This window comes from Molossus molossus, unplaced genomic scaffold, assembly GCF_014108415.1.
Source record: "Molossus molossus isolate mMolMol1 unplaced genomic scaffold, mMolMol1.p scaffold_m16_p_4, whole genome shotgun sequence".
Classification (NCBI taxonomy): Eukaryota; Metazoa; Chordata; class Mammalia; order Chiroptera; family Molossidae; genus Molossus; species Molossus molossus.
This window is the reverse complement of record NW_023425377.1, coordinates 43,342,088-43,369,465: the sequence shown is the minus strand read 5'-3', so window position 1 is coordinate 43,369,465 and position 27,378 is coordinate 43,342,088. Positions and strand designations below refer to the sequence as shown.

General features: G+C 36.9%; 1 protein-coding gene and 1 non-coding gene across 9 annotated transcripts in view; one reads left to right on the top strand and one right to left on the bottom strand.

Moving 5' to 3' along the window:
* FNIP1 (folliculin interacting protein 1) overlaps positions 1–27,378 on the bottom strand; it is a 131,386-nt gene that overhangs the window by 55,398 nt on the left and 48,610 nt on the right. For all 8 annotated transcript variants that reach the window (XM_036281949.1, XM_036281956.1, XM_036281955.1 and 5 more), the window contains 5 exons: positions 22,860–22,986; positions 10,167–10,301; positions 7,573–7,673; positions 6,963–7,037; positions 886–977 (listed from right to left, as the gene is read on the bottom strand). In XM_036281949.1, the coding sequence (XP_036137842.1) occupies positions 886–977; positions 6,963–7,037; positions 7,573–7,673; positions 10,167–10,301; positions 22,860–22,986 (530 nt within the window). The remainder of the gene's footprint in view (positions 1–885; positions 978–6,962; positions 7,038–7,572; positions 7,674–10,166; positions 10,302–22,859; positions 22,987–27,378) is intronic.
* LOC118616644 lies at positions 14,521–14,583 on the top strand. The gene has a single exon (XR_004956630.1). It is a non-coding gene; the product is annotated as a U7 small nuclear RNA (small nuclear RNA).

Sequence of the window (27,378 nt, the reverse complement as noted above, 5' to 3'; positions counted from 1 at the left end):
GCCAATGAAATAATTAACCAAGTTAGAAAAAAGCAGAACTTCTATTTTTCTATTGAAATATACACACTTTCTGAAATGTATGCCCGGCACTGTAACTAGCTCACAGTGGGTGCGTCATAAATGGTTGCTCATTTGAATGAACATGAATTATAAAAAATGATAGAATGTATATGATAGAAAGAAAAAACTATTTTCTACTAATTCATATAACTAATACATATTTATTTCAATTAATTACAAATAAAAATTATCACTAACCAGGGAATGAGAGAAATATTCATCCTATTCTAACTGCTGTCTACTCTGACATACTGCAGTTCTCTATGCACTGGCCATATGATCAGCAGCAATTTAGTTAAGTTTTCTAGAGTAGAACAAATGACTAGAAATGTTACAAACAGTTCATCACTTTGAAATATTAAACTTAAATAACTACAACAATTAACTAACAAAATTACTAAATAAGTTGTTACTCTAATAAATCTTTTAAGGAACATGAAATCTGAGTATTTTCTCATCTGAATTACAGATCAAACATGAGTACAATTTCAAAATTACTTTTGTTGTTAGGACAGAGAGAAGAGAGAAAGTGTAATTAATACCAGTCTTTCTCAGCTGCTTTTTCAAAGATGCATCAAACTTAAAAGCAAAAACAAATCTGACAGATCTTCAGCAATTCTCTCTTTTCAGATACAAAATAATCATTATGCTCAAATATATAAAAATTATGTTTTCCAAATAACAAAAATGTTATACATACTTACAATTTAAAAGCCTTTTCCACTTTTAGTATTTGACACTCTTTGGTCTTATTAAGAAAGAACTGCAAATCCCTGTTATACTGTTAACATTTTTAAAACTTATGAAACCAAAGGAATCATTTACCTATATTTCCAAGTAGTCCATTAATAACTGTGTTACTATCAGCCTTTAATGTACTGTTGTCCTGATTGATGAATTCGAGACTGTCTTGCAGCCTAAAGGGAAGGAAAAAATAATAAATTCCAAATTTATTTTATGCTCTTAATTCTTTGTATATCCCAAGGAAATTCTCAGTGCATAACAGTTTCTTAACCTTCCCTATTAGTACTAGAAACTAATAACTTCAATCATCCTAAGGGTTAAATTCAGCCTGGTTTTGTAAAAAAAAGTTTAATTGGAACACAGCCACACATTTATGTACTGTATATGACTGTTTTAATGCTACAATTGCAGAGCTGAGAAATTATAACGAACTGTCTGGCTCACAAAACCAAAAATACTATCTGGATCTTTATAGAAAAAGATTATGGACCCTGATTTAAATTACAAACTTTCCATATTTTGACCCTGAAAATATTTTCTGAACTTCTTGCAGAAAAAAAAGGAAATGAAAAAAGAGAATCAACCAAATATCAAAAAAGTATCTGTAGTCCCCACATTATAAATGACCTATATTACTTTTTTTAGTAAATTATTCAAATAACAGAAGTAAAATAACTTTATGCATTCAATCCAAAGTATCCTTCTTTAAGATTTTAAGAACTATCAATTATAACTTAGAAAAGATAAATGAGGAAATTGGAGCTAAAGTCTGTCATCCCAATGTAGTATATCTAATTTCTAGTTTAGTTTTAAACTCTTAAAAATTAATACTTTTGGCATCAATATTTTTAAGTAACCATGATAGTATAAAAAAAATCTCTCCCTTTCCTTCCTAAAAGTTAAAAAAGAGCTACAGGTATTAGAACTTTAGCTAATAAAACCCCTCAGAAGAGTTTATGAAGCACTGACAATAAATGGAAGCTCTTGAGAATTTCTCTAGTTCAGAGCTGGCTCCTTACTATCTCTTGCTGCTTTTGATTTGGGGTTTCTGATTTGGAACCTGCAGAATCCCTCCCTGGGGTCCACTACCACCTCATCCTAGCCCCAGTCCTTCATTACTAGTTTCTGACATGTAGTCCATTATCCTGACATCAGGACTGACCTGGTTTCAACTTTAATATTTAAATCTTAGCAGTAACAACTTGTAATATCTCTGTGTCCCACCATATGTCTGGCCTAGGCTACTTCTAATTACAGGGTTAATTCTGCAGGGGGATCTAAAAATTGAAGAGCACAACCTGCAGTTGCTAACTCAGCAGGGCACTGCAAAATAGAAAATCAGCATGTCAACTTAACATGGAAATGCATTCAACATTTTACTTCCAGATACAGCTCCTAGCAAATTAGAGACAGAGAAACTACACTTCCTGTTCTTCAACTAAGCTCAAATGAGGAAGCAATCTGGCCTCCATACACAGAGTGGCTGGGTGGGTAAAAAACCCAAACAATACAAACAATATGCCGTCTGCAAAAGATTCACTTCAGCCCTGGCCAGTTTGGCTCAGCGGTTAGAGTGTCGGCCGTGGACCAGAGAGTCGCGGGTTCCATTATGATTGATCAAGGACACATACATTGGTTGTGGTTGGGTCCCCTGTCCTGGTTAGGGTCATGCAGGAGGCAGCCAATCGATGTGTCTCTCTCACATAGATGCTTCTCTCCCTCCCTCTCTTCCCCCTCCCCCACTCTGAAAATAAATTGAAAAATATCATCAGGTGAGGATTAAAAAAAAAAAAGAGAAATTCACTTCAGCTTTAGGGACACACACACAGGCAAAACATAGCAGGGTAGAAAAAGATATTCTATGCAAGTGGAAAGCCAAAGAGAGCTGGGCTATTAATATTTATGTCAGACAAAACAGACTTTAGCCAAAAACAGTAAAAAGAAACAAAGATGGTCAGATAAGAAGGGGTCAATTCATCAAGAAGATATAGCAATCATAACATATTCAGTAAAATTGCAGGATACAAAAATCAACATACAGAAAACAGCTGTGCTTCTATAGACTAACAACAAAACATCTGAAAAAAAAGAATGGAAGAAATCACTCTGTGAGTTCTCTTCTAAGAATTTATCTGAAGCAACCCAAAACACTAATTCGAAAGACTTTATGTACCCCTATATTCATTGCAGCATTATTTACAACAGCCAAGAATTGGAAGCAGTCCAAGTGTCCATCAGTAGATGAATGGATAAAAAAAATTGTGATATATTTACATGGTGGAATACTACTCTGCCGTAAAAAGGAAGAAAACTTTACTAGTTGCAACAGCATTGATGGACCTGGAAAACATTATGCTAAGTGAAATAAGCCAGTCAGAGAAAGACAAGTACCATATGATTTCACTCATATGTAGAATTTAATGAACAAACTGAACTACTAAATAAAAGAGAGACAGACTCAGAGAAAGCAGGCAGACAGCTCTGGTGGAGGGGATAAGGGGAGGAGAGGGTGGAGAGATTGAGTTAAAGAAACGAGAGAGAGAGAGAGAGAGAGAGAGAGAGCGAGAGAGAGAGAGAGAGAACACAAACTCATTGACAACAGTGTGGTGATTGCAGGTGTGGAAGTGGAAGAGGGCATAGAGGGAATAAATGGTGATGAAAAAAATATTAAATAAATAAATAAATAAATCACTCTGCTTCAAAAACAATACATTATCAAAACCAATCAATTAGGAAGAAATTTAACCAAGGAAGTAAAAGATCTCTACACTGAAAACTACAAGCCTTTATTTAATGAAAGGAACTGAAGATACAAACAAATGCAAAAATACCCCATGTTCATGAACCAGAAGAATGAATATTGTGAAAATATCCCTACCACCCAAAGCCATCTATAGATTCAACATAATCTTTATCAAAATTCCAGTGACATTTTGCACAGAAATAAAAAAATAATCTTAAAATCTGTTTAGTGCCACAAGAGACCCAAGTACCCAAAGCAATCTTGAGAAGTTCAAAACTGCAGGGATCACACTTCCTAATTTCAAACTAGAATACAAAGCTACACTATTCAAAACAGTATGATACTGGCAGAAAAATAGACACATAGAACAATGGAACAAAATCGAGAGCCTAGAAAAAAAAAAAACCCCACAGATACAGGATGGGGCAAAGATTTGGTTTACAGTTTTGAGTATGCGAATCACAGAGTTTATTCTTATATTATTATTGATTAATTATTGTATTATTTTCCATATAAACAATTATAGTAAACCTACTTTTGCCTCACCTTGTATAGTAAACTAGTATTTGATAAGGGAGCCAATACTCAATAAGGAAAGGATAGTCTGGATAATCACGTGCAGAAGAATGAAACTGGAACGCTATCTTATATCACTCACAAAAATGAATTTGAAATGGATTAAGACTTAATTAAACATATACCCTAAAACATAAAATCCCTAGAAGAAAACATGGGGGGAAAACGCCCTGACACAAGTCTAGACAGCAGTTTCCTGGATATGATACCAAAAACACAAGCAATAAAAGCAAACATAAAGAAGTGGGACTAGCCCTGGCCAGTGTTGCTCAGTAGTTAGAGCACTGGCCTGAAGACCAGAGAGCTGGGGTTCGATTCCGGTCAAAAGCACGTACCTTGGTTGCAGTTCGGTCCCTGGCCTTTGTCAGGGTTGTGCAGGAGGCAACCAGCCCACCTCCCTCCCTCCCCCCCCCTCTCCCTTTCACTCTATCTGAAGATAAATGGAAAAATATCCTCAAGTGAGGATTAAAAAAAAAAAAAAAAAAGAAATGGGATTACTTCAAACTTAAAAGCTTCTGCACAGCAAAATAAGCAATCAACAAAATGAAAAGGCAACCTATGAAATGGAAGAAATATTTCCAAACCCATATATCTGATAACGACTTAATACTCCAAGTATAAAAAGAACTCACAGCCCTGGCCGGTTTGGCTCAGCGGTTAGAGCGCTGGCCTGCGGTCCGGAGAAACCTGGGTTCGGTTCCCGCTAAGGGCATGTACTTTGGTTGCAGTTTGTCCCCAGTCCTGGGTGGGTCATGTGGGTGGCAGCCACTCGATGTGTCCCTTTCATGTTGATGTTTCCCTATCTCTCTCCCCCTCTCTTTCCCACTTTATCTGAACAAAAAATGGAAAAATGTCCTCAGGTGAAGATAAAAAAAAAAAGAACTCATAGAAATCAACAGCCAAAAAAACCCATAAACAACCCAATTAAAAAATGACTAGTTCCACGGATTATTCAGGGGAATTGAATAAAAAGGTTTCCAAAGAAGACACATAAATGGCCAACAAGTATGTGAAAAAGTACTCAAAATCACTATCATCAGGGAAATAAAAATCAAACTACAATAAGATATCACCTCACAAGTGTTGGCATGGGTGTAGAGAAAAGGGAATTCTTGTGCACTGTTGGTAGGAATGTAAATTGATACAGCCACTATGAAAACAGTATGAGGTTCCTCAAAAATTAAAAAGATAGCGCTGGCCGATTTGGCTCAGCGGTTTGAGCGTCGGCCTGCAGTCCAGAGACCGGGGTTCGGTTCCTACTAAGGAAACGTACCTATGTTGCATTTTGTCCCCGGCACTGGTTGGGTAGTACAGGAGGCAGCCACTCAATGTGTCCCTTTCACGTTGATGTTTCTCTCTCTCTCTCTCTCTCTCTCTCTCTCTCTCCCCCTCCCCCTCCCTCCCTCCCTCCCTCCCTTCCTCCCTCCCACTCTATCTGAACAAAAAAATGTCAAAATGTCCTCAGGTGAGGATAAAAAAAATTTAAAAATTAAAAAGATAATTACCATATAATGCAGCAATCCCCACTGAGTATTATAGCAAAGATAAATGAAAACAGGATACCAAACAGATACCTGCACTCCCATGTTCATTGCAGCATTATTTTTTAAACTGAATTTATTGGGGTAACATTGGTTAATAACATTATATAATGTTCAGGCGTACAATTCTATATCATCTGTATATTGTATACACACCACCCAAATTCTAGTCTCCTTCCATCACCATATATTTGATCCCCTTTAGCTTCTTCATCCTTTCCCCACCCCATTCCTCTCTGATAGCCATCTTACCATCGCCTGTGTCTATATTTGTTTTGTTTTTTGCTTTCCATTTTATATCCCACATGTGAATAAAATCATATGTTTTTGACCTCTTCTAATTTATTTCATTTAGTATGATACTCTGAAGATCCTTCCATGTTCTCGTAAATGACAATTCTTCATAAATTTTTATGGCTAATCAATATTCCATTGTATATGCAAGGTGAGGCAAAAGTATGTTTACAGTTGTATGTAAAGTAGTTTATTATTGTATTAGTCTCCATATGAACAACTGTAAAGCTTTTGCCCTACCCTGTATGAACATCTTTATCCAATCATCTAAGGACACTTAGGCTATTTCCATGTTTTAGCTATTGTGAATAGTGCTCACTGTAGCCCAGCCAATGTGGATCAGTGGACTGAACATTATCCCATAGATTGAGAGGTCCTGGTTTGATTCCTGGTCAGGGCACATGCCCGAGTTGCTGGCCCAATCCCAGTAGGGGGCGTGCAGGAGGCAGATGATCAATGTTTCTCTCTCTCCCTTCCTCTCTCTAAAAAATCAATAAAAACATATTTTTACTGTATGATAGCACTTTTATGGGGAATCTAAAAGAGGCAATCTCAGAGATAAGACAGAGCACAGTGGTAGTTACTGGGGGTTGGGGTTGAGGGAAATGAGAAGCTAATGATCATAGCGTGCAAACTTCAGTTATCAGATTAACGCACTCTGGGGTCTAATATATAGCATGCAAATCATAGCTAATTATACTGTATTATAACTTAAAAGTTACTAGGAGAATAAATCTTAAATGTCTTTACCACATAAAAATAAATGGCAAGTATGTGACAGGATGAAGGTGTTAGCTAGTGCTATGCAATATATAAATATATCAAATCAACATGGTGTATACCTTAAATTTACACAATTTTATATGTCCATTATAGCTCAAGAAAGCTGGGAGCAGGGGGGAATCTGGCTTCCATAAACTTTCTAACTTAAGGGAGCAGTCTGATAGCTTCATATTTTGTACATCTTAAATAATTCATTTCTCCCTGCATCCATAACCACTTACGTATTGAGACTCCCGCAGATGCTGCTGCCAGTCCGTGCAGTAAAAACTTTGCTAAGCATAAGCTGTGGAGGAGAACTATGAAAAAAAAAAAGGTAGGGACAGAGAGAGATCAAAACGAGAATACAAAAATCTTTTCAATTTATTATAAAGAAAAATTTGTAATTCAGAGATTTCACAGCAGTCATCACAGCCATGAAGCAGCATTAAAAACATGTAGAACATCATAAATTAAATAATCTGACATGCTCAATCTGAGTGAAGACTATATGATATTCTCTTATCTTCAAAAATATTAACTATTCTAGCCCTGGCCAGTTTGGCTCAGCAGTTAGAGCGTTGGCCTGCGGTCTGGAGAGACCCGGGTTCGGTTCCCGCTAAGGGCACGTACTTCGGTTGCAGTTTGTCCCCGGCCCTGGTTGGTCGTGCGGGTGGCAGCCACTCGATGTGTCCCTTCACGTCGATGTTTCTCTCTCTCTCTCCCTTCCTCACCCTCCCTCCCACTCTATCTGTACAAAAACTGGAAAAATGTCCTCGGGTGAGGATAAAAAATATATATATATATTAACTATTCTAAATGGGTTCATTAAGGAAAAATCAGAAAATCCCTTACCGGATCTGATGAATTTTTAAGGTGGATCCTTTGTAGCTCATTGCTACTGAGCCAAACATCATCTCTCCAAGCATATTTGCATCAGAAGAGCACCGAGAACCCTAAACAATAATCATAACATGAATATGAATATGGGATTTAAAACCTTATGATTATTTCAAATATGAATTTTTATTAAAAATTTCTTTGTAGTTCCACATAATGATTTTAAAAATGGATTCTATACTGTTCTGCGGGTTTATTTTCTTCATTTCACAATGTGTTATATATAGATCTAACCATATTGTTATACATGGATTTCTTTTAAGAGCTGCATAGCATACTACTGCATGAAAATACCAGTTTATCAAGCCAGCTCCCTTTAATGATGGGTACTTGGATCATGTCCAGGTTTTTGCTATTACAAATAATGTCTCTCACATTGATGTTTCTCCCTCTCCCTCTCCCTCTCCCTCCCTCTCACTCTATCTGAAAAAGAAAATAATCAATGGAAAAAAATATATCCTCAGGTGAGAATTTTTATTTTTTATTTTTTTTAGAAACAGAGTAGAATAATTTTTTAAATCAAGTAGTTTGATTTCTTTTCTTTTTTTTTAAGATCAATGCCAATCTTACTGTCAACCTAAATTGCTTCTGGCTAATGACAAAAATGAGAGCCTTTTCTTTTTTTGCTCATTTTTGCTAGAATATGTCTAAGTCCATTCTCATCTTGACTAAAGCTATGCTTATATAAAGCAAGAATTTAAATATCAAGGCACTTATAAATGTTTGCTGTAAATTTTAAAAACCCATAGAAAGAAAAAGACAATTAAAATAAATTGGTATTGCCTGGCTGGTGTGGCTCAGTGGACTGAACATCATCCCATGTACTGAGAGATCCCGGTTTGATTCCTGGTGAGGGCATATGCTTGGATTGCGGGCTCGATCCCCAGTAGGGGTGGGCAGGAGGCAGCCCATCAGTGTTTCTCTCTCTAACATCAATGTTTCTATCTCTCTCTCTTCCTTCTCTCTCTAAAAAAAATCAATAAAAACATATTAAAAAAATAATAAATAAATAAATAAACTGGTGTTTCCCTGAGGGTAGCTCAATTAGTTAGAGCACCGTCCCAATAACCAAGGTTGTCGGTTTGATCCCTAGTCAGGGCACATACAGGAAGCAACCAATGAATGCATAAATAAGTGGAACAACAAACTGATGTTTCGCTTTCTCTTTCTCAAATAAATAAATTAAATTAGTGTTTACAATTTTATGAGACCATATAGTTTGCTATTAAAGGTTCTCTTTACCAAATAGTTATCATGAATATCACTGGCATGTTATATATATTTAATGTGTCTTAATCTATAATAAAGGTCATAATTAAGTAAGTGCTATTATCTTTAATGCTTTATTTTTTTAAAGGCCCTTATCTGAAAGGTCAATTCTTTGCAAGTACTCACTGCTAAAAGCTAATCTATAATAATATGTGCAAATCACAGATAATATCTGAGTTACCTGAAATCAGATTTTATCAAGTGTAGTGAACTATATGCTACAACAATTCAATGCCTTCTTGCCAAAAAAAGTAGATTTCCAGGACCATACTGAACCTATTAGAATATCTGCATGCACAACCTGTGAATCTGTACCTTAAAAAAGAAAATCTCTAGGGATTTTGATTCAAAAAGAGTTTACAAACAGTCACTGCTTCAGTGTTTCTAAAATCTGAATCCATTTGCTAATACTCATTTTTAACTGTATAATATCAGAAAGGCAAATTTGCACAATTGGTCAAATTAGAAAATGTCCAAATTGGCATACATATGATGATGTATTTTATAGCACAGCACTACTAGGAACTTGTTATCACGCTGCAGGTAAAGAAGAAATGGAGGAGGGTAGGAGGAACTACGTAGTACCTCCTAATATCTGCATTTTAATAACTTGAGTTCTTTCACATATTAATGTCACATTGATTTGGTATAAGAGCCAATTTCCATCCAAACACAATTACCTAATTACAAATAATTAAAAAGCCCAGGATTCCATTTTGGTATCACTAAATATAAAATACTTGTGATTCATTCATGCAAGCAAGCTTGGATGACATAAATTCACATTTGCTTAGTATAATATCAAATACTGATCATATATAAAATATAGCAAGTTTATAGAGAAGTTCCTTTGTAGTTACTTATTTAATTCTATATTTTAAGTCACATTACTTTTTTAAAATAAAAATGCACATTTCTAATTGTGTTTACTTCCAATCATACTTTAATTTCATACCATAGCTGAACTGTAAAATTATTTTATATTGATCTTCGTATTTCAATAATTAAAGTATCTCAAATAAGAAATTATTCTGGTAGCCCAAAAAGCTGAAGTGGGAAATAAAAAGTGAAGAAAATACCCTTGCTATCTATGCCCATAGTTCTCTGTACTTGCTCTATGCTAAGATTTATCAAAGTATATACACTTATTTAATTATATGCCTCCCCAGCTACAATGTAAGCTTCAGGGTAAAAACTAGTCCACATTATATCCCCAGTCCCTAGATTAGTACACAGTATATTAGAGATACTCAAAAATATTTATGAATGAATGCTCTTACCTGGTACTTAGGACACTGTTCTTTAACATCAGAAGATGAAGTAATAGAACTATCTAAAGAGGAAGAACTGTCTCCTCCAGGTTTCAGTTGGCAGCATTTCCCAAAGACTTTAACTTGAGCATCACTACAGAGTTTCTGAAATAGAGATAAGTATCCCCACTCATATTTTAACTGATTTTTAACCATACACAAATTATAGCATAAAAACCTTTGAAAAACCAAGGATGAAATAATTCAAAATACGAAACCCTAATGTAATGACTACTTGCATTTTACCATATTCTCTCAAATACTGTTTACTATTCTTCATCTCATTAACTATAATTATTTGTGGAATTTGTATTGTATTTTATAAAATCATGGAATTTTCTACATTTATTAAATGTAGAATTTATTAAATTACAGATTTTTTCTATATTACTATGTACTATATAATGTTCATTATTAGTAACTTAACAAATATACTGCAGTTTTCAAATTATTTGGTCTCAAAACCCCTTTATTCCCTTAAAAATTATTGAGGACCGCCATGGTCTTTTGTTTACGTGAGTTGTATCTACCAATATTTTCCCATATTAGAAATTAAAACTGAAAAATTTAAAAATACTTGTTATATCAAACATAACACACTCACTACAAGTGAACATAAGTAATTATTTAATAGAAAACATATTTCTGGGGAGAGAGGCAGGGGTGAAAGGAAACATGTAAATGAGGGTTTTATACTTCCCTACGTTTTGAAATTAAAATGTATTGAATAATTAAATTAAAAAAAATTTTTTTCCCTTTATTGATTTTAGAGAGAAAGGACGTGAGAGGAAGAGAGAGACAGAAACATCGATGAGAGAGAACATCGATTGGCTGCCTCCTGCATGCCCCGCACTGGCGATTGAGCCAACAACCTGAGCACGTGTTCTGACTGGGAGTCAAATAGTCGACCTCTTGGTGCATGTGTCAACGTTCAACCACTGAGCCACACCGGCCGAATAATTAAATTTTTAATAAGTTCTAACCTTAGGATCAGAAGGTTGCACAGTCTAGTATGGAAGAACAACCCATTTCTATTTCTTTTTCTTTTCTCCTCTCCCTCCCCAACAGGTTCTTGAGTTTTCACTGCTCACAACTTCAAATGTTGCAATCCACCAAGGTCTGCAATACCTCTAAAAGCATTCCAGTGCTTTATCACAGTTACCAGTATGTCACTCTTCCATAAAACAGACCTCTGAGAGGTTTTCAGAAGTAATCTAACATCATAATTTTTGGAAGACCAAAGGCACTGTAAAGGAGAGCATCTGGTAATTCCAAATCTACTCTAACCAAAAATGTAAAGAAAAAGGATGGTAAAGTAAAAACATGGGCTTTAAAACTAAATAGACTGCCCTGGCCGGTTTGGCTCAGCGGTTAGAGCATTGGCCTGAGGTCGAGAGAGACCCAGGTTCAGTTCCCACTAAGGGCGCATACCTTGGTTGCAGTTTGTCCCCGGCCCTGGTTGGTCGTGTGGGTGGCAGCCACTCGATGTGTCCCTTTCACGTCGATGTCTCTCTCTCTCTCTCTCTCTCTCTGTCTCTCCCCCCTCCCTCTCCCTCTCCCTCTCTCTCCCTCCCACTCTATCTGAACAAAAAATGGAGAAATGTCCTCGTGAGGATTAAAACAAACAAACAAACACTAAATAGACTGATGTTAAAACCTGGCTCCTTGGGCAAGTTACTTGACCTTTAATGAGTAAGTTATTTGTAACAATTTAAGGACTATCTATGTGTGTGTGTATCTCATCATATACATAAAGAACCACATATAAAGTTCCCTGTACACTGTCTAGAACTGGCATATGCTTACTGAAATGTAGCTATAAACATTATTAGAAAAAAGTTAATATTGGGGCTAACATAACTGAATGTCTACTCTGGAGTCAGGAACTTCACTAGATATTTTCATTTATAGTAGTTCATTTAAATACTCACTAAAAATATCGGTATTTTCAGCATTGATATTCTCGGCCACAATTTAATAACTTTACTACTTATTGATAACCAAAAAAATGCTAGACCTTGCTCTGGCTGGTGTGGCTCAGTGGTCAGAGAGTCAGCCTATGCACCAAAAGGTCTCAGGTTTGGTTCCTGGTCAAGGGCATGTACCTGAGCTGCAGGTTTAATCCCTGCCATTGATCGGGGTGCGTGGAGGAGGCAATCAATCAATATGTCTTTCTTATATCAGTGTTCCTCTTTCTCTCTGCCCCTGCCTCCCTCCCTTCCACTCTCTAAAAATGAATGAAAAAAAAATCCTTGTGTGAGGATTGACAACAAAATGCTATACCTTTAAGTATATTTTCTATAATACTCAGTACAGTAGATATTACAATACTGATGAGAAACCTGAAGTCCAGAGAGGTTAAGCCACTTCACCAAGGTTATAAAAGCTAGTAAGTCTGTAATAGACTTAGAGTCAAAATCCAGTTGGACTGACAGATCCACTATTGCAAACTACCATTTTATCTGTTAACAAAAGCATTTGAGTACTATGTGTACCAAGCACTAAGGAACAGAAATGAATAAAACAGACCCAGTCCTTTTCCTCATAGATATAACAATCTAATTGGTAAGCGAGACACTTAACATTATATATATATATAATGAAATATATATTTCAGATGTTTTTAAAAAGTAATAATAATGTTACCAACTGAGCTAACTAATAGGTACTTATTATCTGGTCACATACTATTTATTCTGTTTTACATATATTTTACTCTTTTATTCCTCACAACTCATTTATAAAGTAGATACTATTATTATTTCCATTTCACAAATAAGAGGTCAAAGAACAATGTTAAATGAATTACCCAAGAGAGGACATAACTGAGTCAAAGGAGATCAAGGAAGGTATCCTTGATTATTGAAACTGGGACTACAAAGTAGGCATAGGAGCTAAGGTGAAAGAGAAAGAGGGGAGGGCTTGAAAGACATTCCAGACTGAAGGAACTATGTATTATGTATGCACATAATACTGAAACAAGAAGCAACCTGCCACAGGGAGAAAAGAAACAAACATACATACATCAGTTCCAGGAATGAAGCATAAAACGCATGCACAGCGCACACATGCGCGCGCACACACACACCTTTCTTCCACCAATTTCTCAGCTGTCTAATGTCTTTTCTCTCTCCCATTTTGATGTCATGGATTTTTTTTGAAACCAAACAACTTTATTGGAAGAAGGTCTAGAGAATGGATAGGGGCAGTCAGCAAACCTCAGGTAAACATAGCCTTCTATGAGCACAATTGTAGGGCAAAAAGGGTTTCAATTTCTTTTCTTACTTTTTAACTTTTATTTCTAATGAAAATTATACAATACTTTGTTTATAACCCACAAAAACTAACAACACCTATTAAAGCATAAGAAATAAGTTATGGACATCGCTTTTTTAAAAAAACAAAACAAAACAAAAATGACTTTTTACAAATGGGTTATCATTTTTATTACTTTCCTATATTTCCAAAAAATCACAAACCAGTTGCAAGTTCAATTCAATATTGTTTTTCTGAACCAAATGATTAAGTTCACTACCTGACACAACTCTGAATACTTTAATGTGTATATCCTACAAACAAGGATATTCCCCTATATAACCACAATACAACCAAAAACTCAGAAAATTGTCACTGATACACTCTAACCATCTAATCCTCAGACTCTATTAAAATTTGGCCATCTATCTAAATAATGTCCTAAAGAAAGCAAAAAGATCTAGCTCACAATCCTGCATTGCATTTATTTATTTTATCTCTTTTAGCTTCCTTCAGTGTGAAAAAGTTTCTCAGTCTCTCTTCAACTTTCATGATCTTGACACTTTTGTAGATAATAAGGCAGTTATTTTGTAGACTGAATTTTTTTGATTCCTTATAAGATTCAGGCTATATCTGGGATGTAATATCACAGAAGTAACAGTTCTTCTCACTGAATCTTATCATGTAGCATATGATTTTGATTTGTTCAAGTGATGATATTCTTGATACTGATGATCATATAATTAAGGTGGTGCCTACCAAGTATCTTCACTGTAAAGAAACTACTTTCTCCTTTGTATGGTCATGAGGATTATGAAACTGTATGTTGTTTATATTTATATGCTACAAATATGCTATTTCTCATCAAACTTCCAATTTATTCATTTATATCACTTATGGTTTCCTATTTTAATCATTGAGTTGTAATCTGCTACTATAATTGTTTGGTTTTATGCTGAAGTTTTCCTGATTTGACTCCTTCAATTGAGAGCCCCTTCAAGCTGACCTCTACATCCTTTTGACCTATTTCCATCATTCTTTAAACTTTTAACACAAAAAGTTCCAGGTTTAGTGCTTACAGCTCTTTTTGAATTTGTCTAGTAGGTCTTATGGTTTTCACTGGAAGGCCCTAAAAAAAAAGTTTCAGGTTTGCCCTGCCAATTTGGCTCAGCGGTTAGAGAATCAGCCCAAGGACTGAGGACTGAAGGACCTTTGGTTGGATTCCTGGTCAAGGGCACATACCTGGGTTGCAGGTTCGATCCCCAGCCCCCATTGGGGGTCGTGTGGGAGGCAGCCAATCGATATGTCTCTCTCACATCGATGTTTCTCTCTCTCTCTCTCCCGCCCCCTTCCTTCCACTCTATGTTAAAAAAAAAAAAAAAAGCCCTGGCCGGTTTGGCTCAGTGGTTAGAGTGTGGGCCTGCGGTCCAGAGAGACCTGGGTTTGGCTCCCGCTAGAGGCATGTGCCTCAGTTGCGGTTTGTCCCCGGCCCTGGTTGAGTCATGCGGGTGGCAACAGCTCGATGTGTCTCTTTCATGTCGATGTTTCTTTCCTTCTCTTTCTCTCTCCCTCCCCCCCCCACCTCCCACTTTATCTGAACAAAAAAACGTAAAAACGTCATCGGGTGAGGATAAAAAAAAAAATTCAGTGGAAAAATATCCTCAGGTGATGATTAAACAATCAATCAATAAAAAAATTAAAAAATCAATAAAGAAAAATCTTTTTTAAAAAGAGAAAATAGCAGCCAGTGTGGCTCAGTGGTTGGGCATCGACCCATGCACCAAGAGGTCGTCCGCTCGATTCCTGGTCCGGGCACATGACCAGGTTGTGGGCCCAATCCCCAGTGGGGGGCATGCAGGAGGCGGCCAATTGATGTTCTGTCTAATCGATGTTATTCTCTCTCTCCCTCTCCCTTCCTCTCTCTCAAAAATCAATAAAGAAAAAATAAATAAAAAGAGAAAATAGATAACTTTATGACAGTGAATAGAATATATTTTTGCCTTTCCATTTGCTCAAGTAAGCTTTATGTACTTCAGGAGACTTTCAAAGTTCTAAACATACAGGTTTTGTTAAGTTTATGCATAGATATTTTTTAAATGGCTATTTTAAATGAAGTCTTAGCTCCCTTCATATCTTTTAACTAGAAGTTATTTATACATATTGATTTATTGATTTCTATGTATTAACTTTTATATAGAGCCAACTATCTAACCAAATCCTGTTCTAATCTGATATCACAATTAAGACTCAACTAATAGCACTTGTATAATATTTCAGAGTGAACAAACCCTCACACACATTGTAATTTGTGTTTGACTTTCCAAAGTTATATAAATTTTCTGATGGATCTTTATCCTTGTATATAACTAATGAAGGCTGAAACATGAATAATTATATGTCTTCACTGGGAACTCATGAAATAGCAATGAATTATCATTCCAACAAAAACAATGTCCAGAATAAGGATAGTATTATGTGATCAAATCAAACTGGATCCAGTTGGGTACATCAGTGTTCGAAGAAACAATCTCAATAATTTTTACATTTCAGCTATAAGATAAATAAGGTCTGAGAATCAAATATAAAAAATAAAAATAAAATTTTACAAACAAGAGAAATTCCTTTATTAAAAATCATTGAATATATTCAGTTTAATCAGGTTTTACAGTCCAAATGTAATTTTTCACAGACTATAATGGAGTTGAGAAACAGTCTGAAAAAGCTATACTTTAATTAAATTGTGTTTCAGACAATATTTAGGCATGGAAAGTGTGTTAATTTCTAAAACAAAGCATTTATATAATTCATTAGTCATAGAATTTAAAATGTAATAAAATACCCAGCTCCCTCATTTACTCCCCAAAGCCATTAAATGTACTCTAAATATAAAGTGTTTGCCTTGTTTGGAAATAAATACTTTGCTTATCCTACAAGCGATGTCATGGTCTTCTTAGAGAATTCCTTGATTCAACCAAGTCAATCAGTATTCAAGATGAAAATATCCCAGATGAAAGGTATATATAAAGTGAATTATGATAATCTATCATCTTTACAAAGAAAACCATCATGAGTCTTATTTAAAGGGACCTCAATAAGTATTTCTACAATGACCATTTCTTAAAGCTGATGCAGCTTTAAAATAATCAAGTTTCATAAATAGAACTCTGATTCAATTAATTATACTCAAACTAATTCATGAGCCCAAGTATCACTATTTAACAAATAAAATTTTTTTCAAACATAATCCTAAAATTCAGAACCAGGCTGATATTAAGTTACCTCAGAAACTAACAGCTGTTTCCAACTTTAAAATGTTAGTTTCTTTTTGGTAAAGGTAACAAACAGAGTAGAGCAATTTGGTAGAACTAATATTCTAAAGTTTGGCTCTCCATTTATAATTCATGATAGAACTTTTTTCCAAATTTTAGATATATTATATATGACCAAATTAGTATTCATAATCCTTATTCACTCTTGCAGATTGTTTTAAACTAAGAAAAAGGACATGAGAGGTGATTTCAACATTTATCATATTTAAATAGAATGTTGCTGTGCAAAGACAAGGCTGACCAATAGCAAACTGCTAATGCCTAACCTATCTCAGCATTACACATGGACCCGAAATTTTGTGTAAGCAGTTTAAAATTATAATTTATATCACTCATTCATTACCTATGCAGAGTCCACATGATTTGATGTTCCAAGAGTAGAGGTACAGTAAAGATGAAAAAAGTCACTTAAAGATCAAATAACTAGCAATTTGGGGGGCAGAATGGGTATTCCAATGTGTTCTATAGTGTTCAAAAGGAGCATATAAAATCTTCATAAAAGTATTCACAGGATTTTGAAAATAAACTTTCTAACTGTAATTAAAATTGATCAAAATATGTCCTAAGTACTTAACACATGTAAAGCAGTGTGCAGTTTTGGAAACAAAGGTGGATAACAGAGGAATATTTTATTTCATTTCTTTTTCCCCCCAGTCTAAAAACAAATACACAAATATAGCTATAATATAGAAGTCTATGAAAGACTATTAGCAAAGGATTATGAGAATTCTGATGAAGAAAAGAAATGTGCCTAGAGGAAATCAAAAAGGATTCATAAAATTCTGATAAGATTAACCCTGAAAGAGGATACATCCATCTAGGAAGATGGCACATAGGTTGAGGACATATAAAACAAGTGAGACTGGAGGCATTCAAAGCTGTTTGATTTCTAGTCACTGAGGAGTTGAGAGAAAACTCTAAAAAAGTAAGCTTACAGGAAAATTTCAGGGGGCTGAGAAACGAGTCGTTGGTATGAGATTAGAGCCAGTAGACAGACTACTATGGAGACACAGAGAGACAGAGAGGAGACTAAGAGAAATGGAGGGAGACAACAAGAAATAGAAAGGAGAGATTGGGAAGTGACACCGAGGAGAGCTTGAGAGACAGTGAGAGAGACTGGGTGACACCAACAGACACTGAGAAGAAAGAATGACAGTGACAAAGAGAGACAAAGACAGAAAATGATGACAGAACACATATGTGAAGGAGAAAATAAAAGGATATTTTGTTGGTGCTGGGTAAAGAGTCTTTATGAATGTTTTCAGGCAAAGAAAAAAGCTAGCTGAGAGGGAAGAAGAAAAACATGAGCACAAAAGACTAATGAGACTAATGAAGCCCCATCCCAGAAAAGGTGAGCAGGGTAGGTTCAGGAAACATCATGAGGCCCTGGTTGGTTTGGCTCAGCGGTTATAGTGTTGGCCCGCGGACCAGAAAGGCCCGTGTTCGGTTCCCGCTAAGGGCATGTGCCTCGGTTGCGGTTTGTCCCCGGCCCCAGTTGGGGTCCTGTTGGGGTCCTGTGGATGGCAACCACTCGATATGTCTCTCTCACATCGATGTTTCTCTCTCTCTCTCTCTCTCTCTCTCTCTCTCTCTCTCTCTCTCTCTCTCTCTCTCTCCTACCCTCTCTTTCTCCTGCTCTATCTGAAGATAAATGCAAAAATGTCCTCGGGTGAGGATTAAAAAAAAAAAGAAAGAGCCCTGGCTGGTTTGGCTCAGTGGTTGAAGCGTAGGCCTGCGGTCCAGACAGACCTGGGTTCCGTTCCCGCTGAGGGCGCGTGCCTCGGTTGCGGTTTGTCCCCAGCCCTGGTTGGTTGTGCGGGTGGTGGCCACTTGGTGTATCCCTTTCGCTTCGATGTTTCTCTCTCTCTCTCTCCCTCCCACTCTATCTGAACAAAAAATGGGAAAAAAAAAAAAAAGAAAAGAAAAGAACATCATGAGGAGAGACTCACAAGGTTGCTTAAGATATAAATGAAGAATGCTGAAGAAACAGACAATGAATGGCATTAAGATAAATGGTAGAGGTCATATGTTGTAATTCAGTGGAACACTATCAAGCACAAAGGAAAACTTCAATAAACACTTGCTAAAAAGTCATTAATACAAAATTGATTAATCAATCAATATCAACCTATCAACCTCCGGCAGCTATCAGCAGTATAAATAAAAAGACATGCTTAACACTTCTGCAACTACCTTTAGATTTCAACTGTCTGCTTGACCATCTATAATTCTATGACTCTTTGGCATCTCACCATCCAGATACTCAAACCAAAATTCTAGATTTACCAAACACTAACTTCTCCTTCATTGGCCATATTTAATCATTCTCCACATAGCAGCCACAGTGATTTTTTCTCTATATTTTTTAAATTGAGATATAATTGACATATAACATAATATTGGTTTCAGAATACAACATAATGATTTGATATTAGTATATATTGGGAAATGATCTCCACAATAAGTCTAGTTAACATTCATCACTATGCATATAGTCACCATGCTGTTCATTACATACCCCTGACTTATTTCCTAACTGAAAGTTTGTATCTTTTGACCCACTTCACCCATTTATCTACCCCCACCTCCAGCCATCACCTATCTGTTCTCTGTATTTATGGGTTCAATTTTTTTAGATTCCACATTTGAGTACATATTTGTCTTTCTCACTTATTTCATTTATCATAATGCTCTCAAAGCCCATGTTGTTGCAAATAGCAAGATTTCATTCTCTTTTTTTTTAAAGATGTTTTTATTGATTTTTAGAGAGAGGAGAAGTGAGAGGGAGAAAGGGAGGGGGAAAGAAATATTGATGTGAGAGCAAAACATCCATTGGCTGCCTCCTGCACAACCCCTACTGGGGATTGGACCCACAACCCAGGCACATGCCCTGACCGGAATCGAACTAGCAACCTTTTGGTACCTGCACAATGCCCAACAGAATGAGCCACACCGGCAAGGGCTCATTCTTTTTTATGGCTGAATAACATTCCATTGTAGATATACACCACATTTTCTTTATCCATACATCCATCAATAAACATCTCAGTTACTTCCGTATCTTGGCTATTGTAAATAATGCTGCAATGAACATTACATTCATATATCTTTTCAAGTTAGTGTTTTTATTTTCTTTGCAAAAATATTCAAATGTGGAATTGCTGGATCATATAGTAGTTAAATTTTTTAATTTCTTGAGGAACCTCTATACTGTTTTCCATAGTGGCTGCAGCAATTTACATTCCCACCAACAGTGCACAAGTATTCCCTTTTCCTTCATACCTTCATCAACATGTCTTTTTGATAATAACCATTTTACAAGGAATGAGGTGATATTTTGTGATTTTATTTTGCATTTCCCTGATAATTAGTGCTGCTGAGCACCTTTTCATGTACCTGTTGATTATCTGTATGTCTACTTTGGAAATGTCTATTCAGATCCTCCATCCACTTTTTAAAGATTGGATTCTTTGGGTTTTACTTTGGGACGTTGGGGTTTTTTGCTATTGAATTGTATGAGTTCTTTATATATTTTGTATATTAACCCCTTAACAGATACATGATTTGCAAATATTTTCTCCCATCCAGTAAAATGCCTTTTCATTTTGTTGATGGTTTCCTTTGTTGTGCAGAAGTTTTTTAGTTTGAGGTAGTTCATTTGTTGATTTTTTCTTTTGTTGTCTTTGCTTTTAGTGTCAAATCCAAAAAAAATCAATGCCAAGACTGATGTCAAGTAACTTGATGCCTATGTTTTCTTTTAGGAGTTTTAAGGTTTCAGGTCTTACTTACGCTTAAGTCTTTCATCTATTTTGAGTTAATTTTATGTATGGTGTTGGTGGTCTAGCTCCATTCTTTTGCAGGTGGCTGTCCAGTTGTCCCAACATCATTTATTGAAGAGACTATCCTTTCCCCAGTGTATATTCTTGGCTCTCTTATCATAAACTAATTGATCAGATCTCTGTGAGTTTATTTCTGGGCTCTTTAACTAACTTACTATTATTTTTTAATGTAAACCAAATCCTTTCAATGGCTGCCCTCTGCATTTAGGATATAATCTAAATTCCTAACCCAGACCTATAAGGCCCTAAATACACTGGTTCCTGCTCCATCTCACTCCAGCTTTATATCTAGCTACTTTAAATACTAATTACTATCACTCCAGCTAGACTTGCCATTTTAGTTCCTTCAATTCACCAGGCTAATTCACTTTACAGACTACATTTGTTGGTCCTGCTACCAGGAAGCCTCACTCCCTAATCCATGCCTTTAAGTTATTCAGATCTCAGCCTGAATTTCACTTCAAATGAAACTTTCCTTAATACCCCCTACACCCAAAATGATGAAAACTTGGTTCCTTCCTCTGGAATCTCATAACCATTGTGTGTGTTTTGTTCATAATATTTAATCACAATTTGGAATTATTAATCAGTGTGTATTTCTTTGTTCAATGTCTATCTTTCTTATAAGGTGCCTATGTACAGGCATCAAAAGGACAGAGACTGCTAAATCTCCAAGTGTCCAGTACTCTGTAGTTATTTGCACAAATAAGCAATGCTTTAAGAACATTTTTGCAACACTTATTTTTATCTGATTGAAAAAAGTGTCTAGCCCTGGCAGGTTGCTCAGCGGTTAGAGCATCAGCCCGCGGACCAGACAGAAAAAAGTGTGCAGCTCAGCTGTTGTGGCTCAATGGATTGAGAGGTCCCGGTTTGATTCCTGATCAGGGCACATGCCTGGGTTGTTGTGGGTTCGATCCCTAGCAGGGGGTGTGCAGGAGGCAGCCAACTGATGTTTCTCTCTCTCCCTACCTCTCTCTCTAAAAATATCAATAAAAACATTAAAAAAAAAAAAAAGAAGAAGAAAGTGTCTAGAAAATGTTAAAGAAATCTTTAAAAAGCACAATCTCCAGAAAATTGAGAAATGTATTAGTAATTACAAGGACATAGTAAAACCTGGCAATCAAAGTAATTTAAAAAAATGTACATCGTCTATGCCACTGTAGTAGATGCTGAGGATGCAGCTGTAAATAAGACACTATAGCCAATATATCAATATATCCCTTTTTCCTACGAACACAATATCTCAAACACAAACTCCCGAGTCTCAAAAATATAAATACTCATTTGTTTTAATAGGCAATTCTACAGGTAGAAAAAGCTTTCCCAAAGTATTTTGTTTTCAGTAGTTTACTCAAATGTTAGTGAACACTGTCAATTTAGGGGAGGGCAGAAAACACAATTCCAGGATTCCACTTCTAGATTACAGGTCCAGGGGACTGATACTTTATAAAGAAAATGTAATGGTTATATCAGCAGCAAAGATAAACACAATCACCTAAGTTCTCTTGGCTGACCAAGTAAATGTCCATTTACTAATGCTAAACTAGTCATAAAATATTTCAAAATATGATACTGAAAATTAAAAGAACAGATTCTGTTGCTACCACTGTAGAGTAGGAAAAACATGATGGATTAAGGCCTATAAATTTAAGTTGTTTTGTACCTTCACACAAATAATTTTAGATAAGTAATTTCACTACTATAGGTCACACTTTCCACAACTGTTAAGATTAGAGGTTTGGACCAGATCCTCTGCAAGGATCCCTGCAGCTCTAGTCATCTCTCTCCATACAATTACATAAGAAAATAAATGTCAAACTAAAACGTTCTGTGATACTAGACTGATGACAAATAAGGCAAGTGTTTTTTCCTTAAAAAAAAAAAAAAAAAACCTGCCCTGGCCAGTTTGGTTCAGTCGTTAGAGCATCAGCCTGCGGTCCAGAGAGACCCAGGTTCGATTCCCGTTAAGGGCACGTACCTCAGTTGCAGTTTGTCCCTGGCCCTGGTGGGGTCGTGCAGGTGTATACCTTTCACATCAATGCCCCCCCCCCCCCGTCTGAACAAAAACTGGGAAAATGTCCTCGGGTGAGGATTAAGAAATAAAAATCTAAAAATCAGGGCTCTAAATTATAAAAGCATGGCAAAAATGTTTTATACTGACAAATAAAAGTACCATAATTAAAATTTTACTCACTTTCTTAAATTAAAATATTTGACATTAAATCAATAATGATGCTCACCGATACTGATATGTCCTCATTTTTTCTCTTAACACTGGAGTCAAACAAGACATTTCTCCCTCGTCTTTCACAATCTTGATATACAATCAGTCGAATCTGGCTTGGATTAAACTCGGGCAACGGCCAACTTTAAAGAAAAATAAAGATTCATTGGAGTCATTCAATACATATTCCACATAAATTTCTAGAAATAAAACCTATAACAAAACCCAAAGTTGTATTATTGCTAAAAAATATATAGATCTTTTTATAAAATACAACTATTTAAGTTAGGATTGAGAACTTACACAGTTATGACATTTTAGATGAAAAAGTAATAATAAAAGTTGTGGCAAGTATCACTCCGTGTATATAAAACTGGCATCCATGTTAATCTCCAAACAGTTAATTTAAAAATATATAAGTAAGTACATTTAATATAACAAAAATACATAATGATTTCACGGCACAGACCCTGATGGCATAAAAGTAAGCTATTATTGCTAAATAGTTTTGTTACTGTTTCTGTAATTTGGAAATGCAAAAACAGTTTTCCATTAAAATAACAGGAACTAAGTACTTATAAAACAATAACAAGTTAAAAGGGTGATGAATGAATCATAATTGTGGTGCAAATTCTCATATATAGCCCTGGCCACTGTGGCTTGATGGTTGGAGCATCAGCCTGTGCACCAAAAGGTCATGAGTTCCATTTTGGTCAATGGCACATAGGTGGGTTGCAGGTTCATCCACCCCCCACCACTGCCCCATGGGGCATGTATGGAATACAACCAATTAATATGTTTTTCTCACATTGATGTTTCTCTCTCTCTCCCCCCCACTCCCTCCCTCTCTTCCATTCTCTCTAAAAATTAGTGAAAAAGATATTCTCGGGTGAGGGTTAACACAAAAAAAATTTTTTTTAATTCTCATATATAGCTGTTGTGAGTAAACATTGCCACAATCTCTTTAGAGAACAGTCTTTTAAATTATATATGAAATAGTCCAGTCAAGGTGGCAGTGTAGGAAAACCTGGTATCGCCTCCCCCTACAACATCAAAATTACAACTAAATTACAATACAGCAGCATTCAAGAACTGCCTGAATCGAGTTGAATGGAAGTCCTACAACTACAAAATTAAAGCAGCAGCAACACCAGGACTGGTAGGAGGGGCGGAGGCGCTGACAGCCCAGTCCCAAACCCACGTGTGGCAGACAAAAATCAGGAGGGACACCTCGGCTGAGAAGGTCCTCCCTTATGAGTGAGGGGTCCCCGTCCCACACCAGGCACCCAGTTCAGGGTTCCAGTGCCAGGAGGAGAAGCCCCCATAACTTCTGGCTGGAAAAACCAGCGGGAACTGAGGCTCAGGGAGGGTGCCACTGCGGGAGCCCTAAGCAGCTCCTCTTAAAGGGCCCTTGCACATTCTTACTCAGACTGGTTCCCTCTGAGCTTGAAGTGGAGGCAACTTGAGGGGTGCCAGAGACATACAGGGAACAACTGTACTGTTTGGCCTCGGATCGAGAGCTAGAGAGGCAGCTTTCTCCTAGACAGAGGTGCTGGCGGAGACTGATGTTCCTTTGGTGAGCCCTTCCGTGGTGCTGCAGATAGCCGCTATATCTGGGACTCCAGCAACCTGGCTCACACTGTTTGCCTCGCCCTGGTGATTCAGGTGACCCAACTTTCAGGTGACCCATGCTGTTTCCAAAGGCTTTACAATAGACTGGCCTATCTTGAATGCTGCTTCAGAGTTTCCTAAAATTTCTCAAACAAGCAGCATCTGGTCTCAGTGAGCCCCATACCTCTCGATAAGTGGCCCCAGAACTTGGTTCACAACTTAGCTTTTCCTGGACACCTCCAAGCCCAGCACAAGTAGCAGCCATCTGCAGATCACTTTGTAGCTTATGCCGGGTGGCCCCGGATAGAACAGAGGCAGTGGCTGACCTTGCCACAAGGCCAGCACACCCAAAGGACGGCTTCAGACCAACACCCTCACCCAACCACCTCCATAAGTGACACACTCAATGAGTGGACTCAGTGGGTACCAGAGCCCTGATGAAGTAAGTTTTGCTCTGTGTGGTGGGCCCCTACACAGCTGATCCTCCAAGGTAGTCAGAGGCCAGTGGTCAGTGGGCACAGCCAGTCCTTGCAGCTGATCAGCCTGAGTAAATCCCTCCCATTGACATTCCAACAGCAATCAAGGTTCAATTACAACAGAAGGGTGTACAGTCCACTCTAGGGGTGCACCTCGAAGGCCCAGCTGGGGTGATCAGGGAGGCTGTGCTACTGGACTGTGCAAGACATCTACTACAATAGGCCACCCTACGAAGCCTAGGAGACATAGCAACTCTACCTAATACATAGAAACAATCACAGAGAAGCAGCCAAAATGAGGAGACAAAAAAACATGTCCCAAATGAAAGAACTAAACAAAATGGAGATAAGCAATCAATCAGATGCAGACTTCAAAACACAGGTTATATGTTTGCTCAAGGAACTTGGTGAGACATTCAAGGGACTTAGTGAGACCTTCAAGGAACTAAAGGAGACCTACAAGGGACTTAGTGAGAACATCAACAACATGAAAAAAGGACCAGTCAGAAACGAAGGATGCACTAACAGAAATAACGAATAATTTACAGAGAATCAACAGCAGAGTAGGTAAAGCCAAGAAGCAAACCATTGATTTGGAATATAAGAAAGCAGAAAACACCCAATCAGAACAGCAAAAAGAAAAAAGAATCCAAAAAAAATGAGGTCAGTATAAGGAGCCTCTGGGACAACTTCAAGCGTGTCAACATTCGCATCATGGGGGTGCCAGAAGGAGAAGAGAGAGAGAACAAGAAATTGAAAACCTATTTGAAACAATGACAGAAAACTTCCCTAACTTGGTGAAGGAAACAGACATACAAGTTCAGAAAGAACAGAGAGTCCCAAACAAGTTGAACCCAAAGAGGTCCACACCAAGATACATTACCATCAAAACGCCAAAGATTAAAGACAAAGAGAGAATTTTAAAAGCAGCAAGAAAAAATCAGTCCATTACCTACAAAGAAGCTCCCATAAGACAGTCAGCTGATATCTCAAAAGAAACTTTGCAGGCCAAAAAAGAGTGGCAAGAGATATTCAAGGTGATGAAAAGCAACAACCGACAACCAAAATTACTCTATCCTGGAAAGCTATCATTTAGAATCGATGGACATATCAAGAGTTTCCCAGACAAAAAACTAAAGGAGTTCATCATCACCAAACCAGTATTATATGAAATGTTGAAGGGTCTTTTTGAAGGAGAACAAAAATATGAACAATAAAATGGCAATTAATACATATCTATCAACAACTGAATCTACAAACAAAATGAGCAAGCAGAACAGAAACAGACTCATAGATACAGAGAACTTTTTGTTGCTTGCCAGATGGGAGAAGGGCTGGGGGGATGGGTAAAAGATGAAGGAATTAAGAAGTACAAATTGGTTGTTAGACTGATGAACCTCAAAGGGAAGGAGCGGGGGATGAGATAAACCAAAGAACTTCTATGCATATATGCATAACTGACGGACACCAACAATAGTGTGGGGAAGGCAGGAGGGGGGCAGAATTGGGGAGGAGGGGTCAATGGGGAAAAAAAGGGAAGGAACATCTGTAATACATTCAACAATAAAGATTAGTTTAAATTCTTTTTAATTATATACTAGACAAAATCTAGTAAAACTAAAGCTGACCCAGCAATTCCATTCCAGAAAAGTTTACCATTACACAAGACTGTTCACAGCAGGACTTTTCATAATAGTTGAAAACTGCAAATAATTTATTTTTAATATTTTTCCTTTATTGATTTTTTTGACAGAGGAAGGAAGAGGGAGCGAGAGATAGAAACATTGATGAGAGAGAACATTGGCTGGCTACCTCCTGCATGCCCCCGACTGGGGATCGGGCCCACAACCTGGGCATGTGCCCTGACTGAAATCAAACCAGCAACCTCTTGGTGCATGGGTCAATGCTCAAACAGTGAGCCACACCAAATTGGTGAAAAATGCAAACAATTTTAATGTTCATCAGTAGAAGACTGGGTAAATATATCATAGTATATTCAGACTACAAAATAATACAAAACAAACACAATAAACATCAGCATTAAAATGAACACACACACAGAGCTACTCTATTTTTCAATTTATATAAAGGTTTAAATCAGGCAAATTTTTATCTATTGGTATATAGTTCTTTAAATTATATTTATTAATTAATTTATTTATTTTTTGATCCTTATCCAAGGACTTTTTTTTGCATTTATCTTCAGATAGAGTGGGAAGGTGGGAGGGAGGGAGGAAGAGAGAGAGAAACATTGACGAGAGAGAGAAACACTGACGTGAGAGAGACACATCGACTGGCCGCCACCCACACAACCTCAACTGGGGCTGGGGACAAACTACAACCGAGGTGTGTGCCCTTAGCGGGAACCGAACCCGGGACTCTCCAGTCCACGGGGCCAACGCCGCTGAGCCAAATTGGCCAGGGCAGTTTTTTAAATTATAGAGAAAA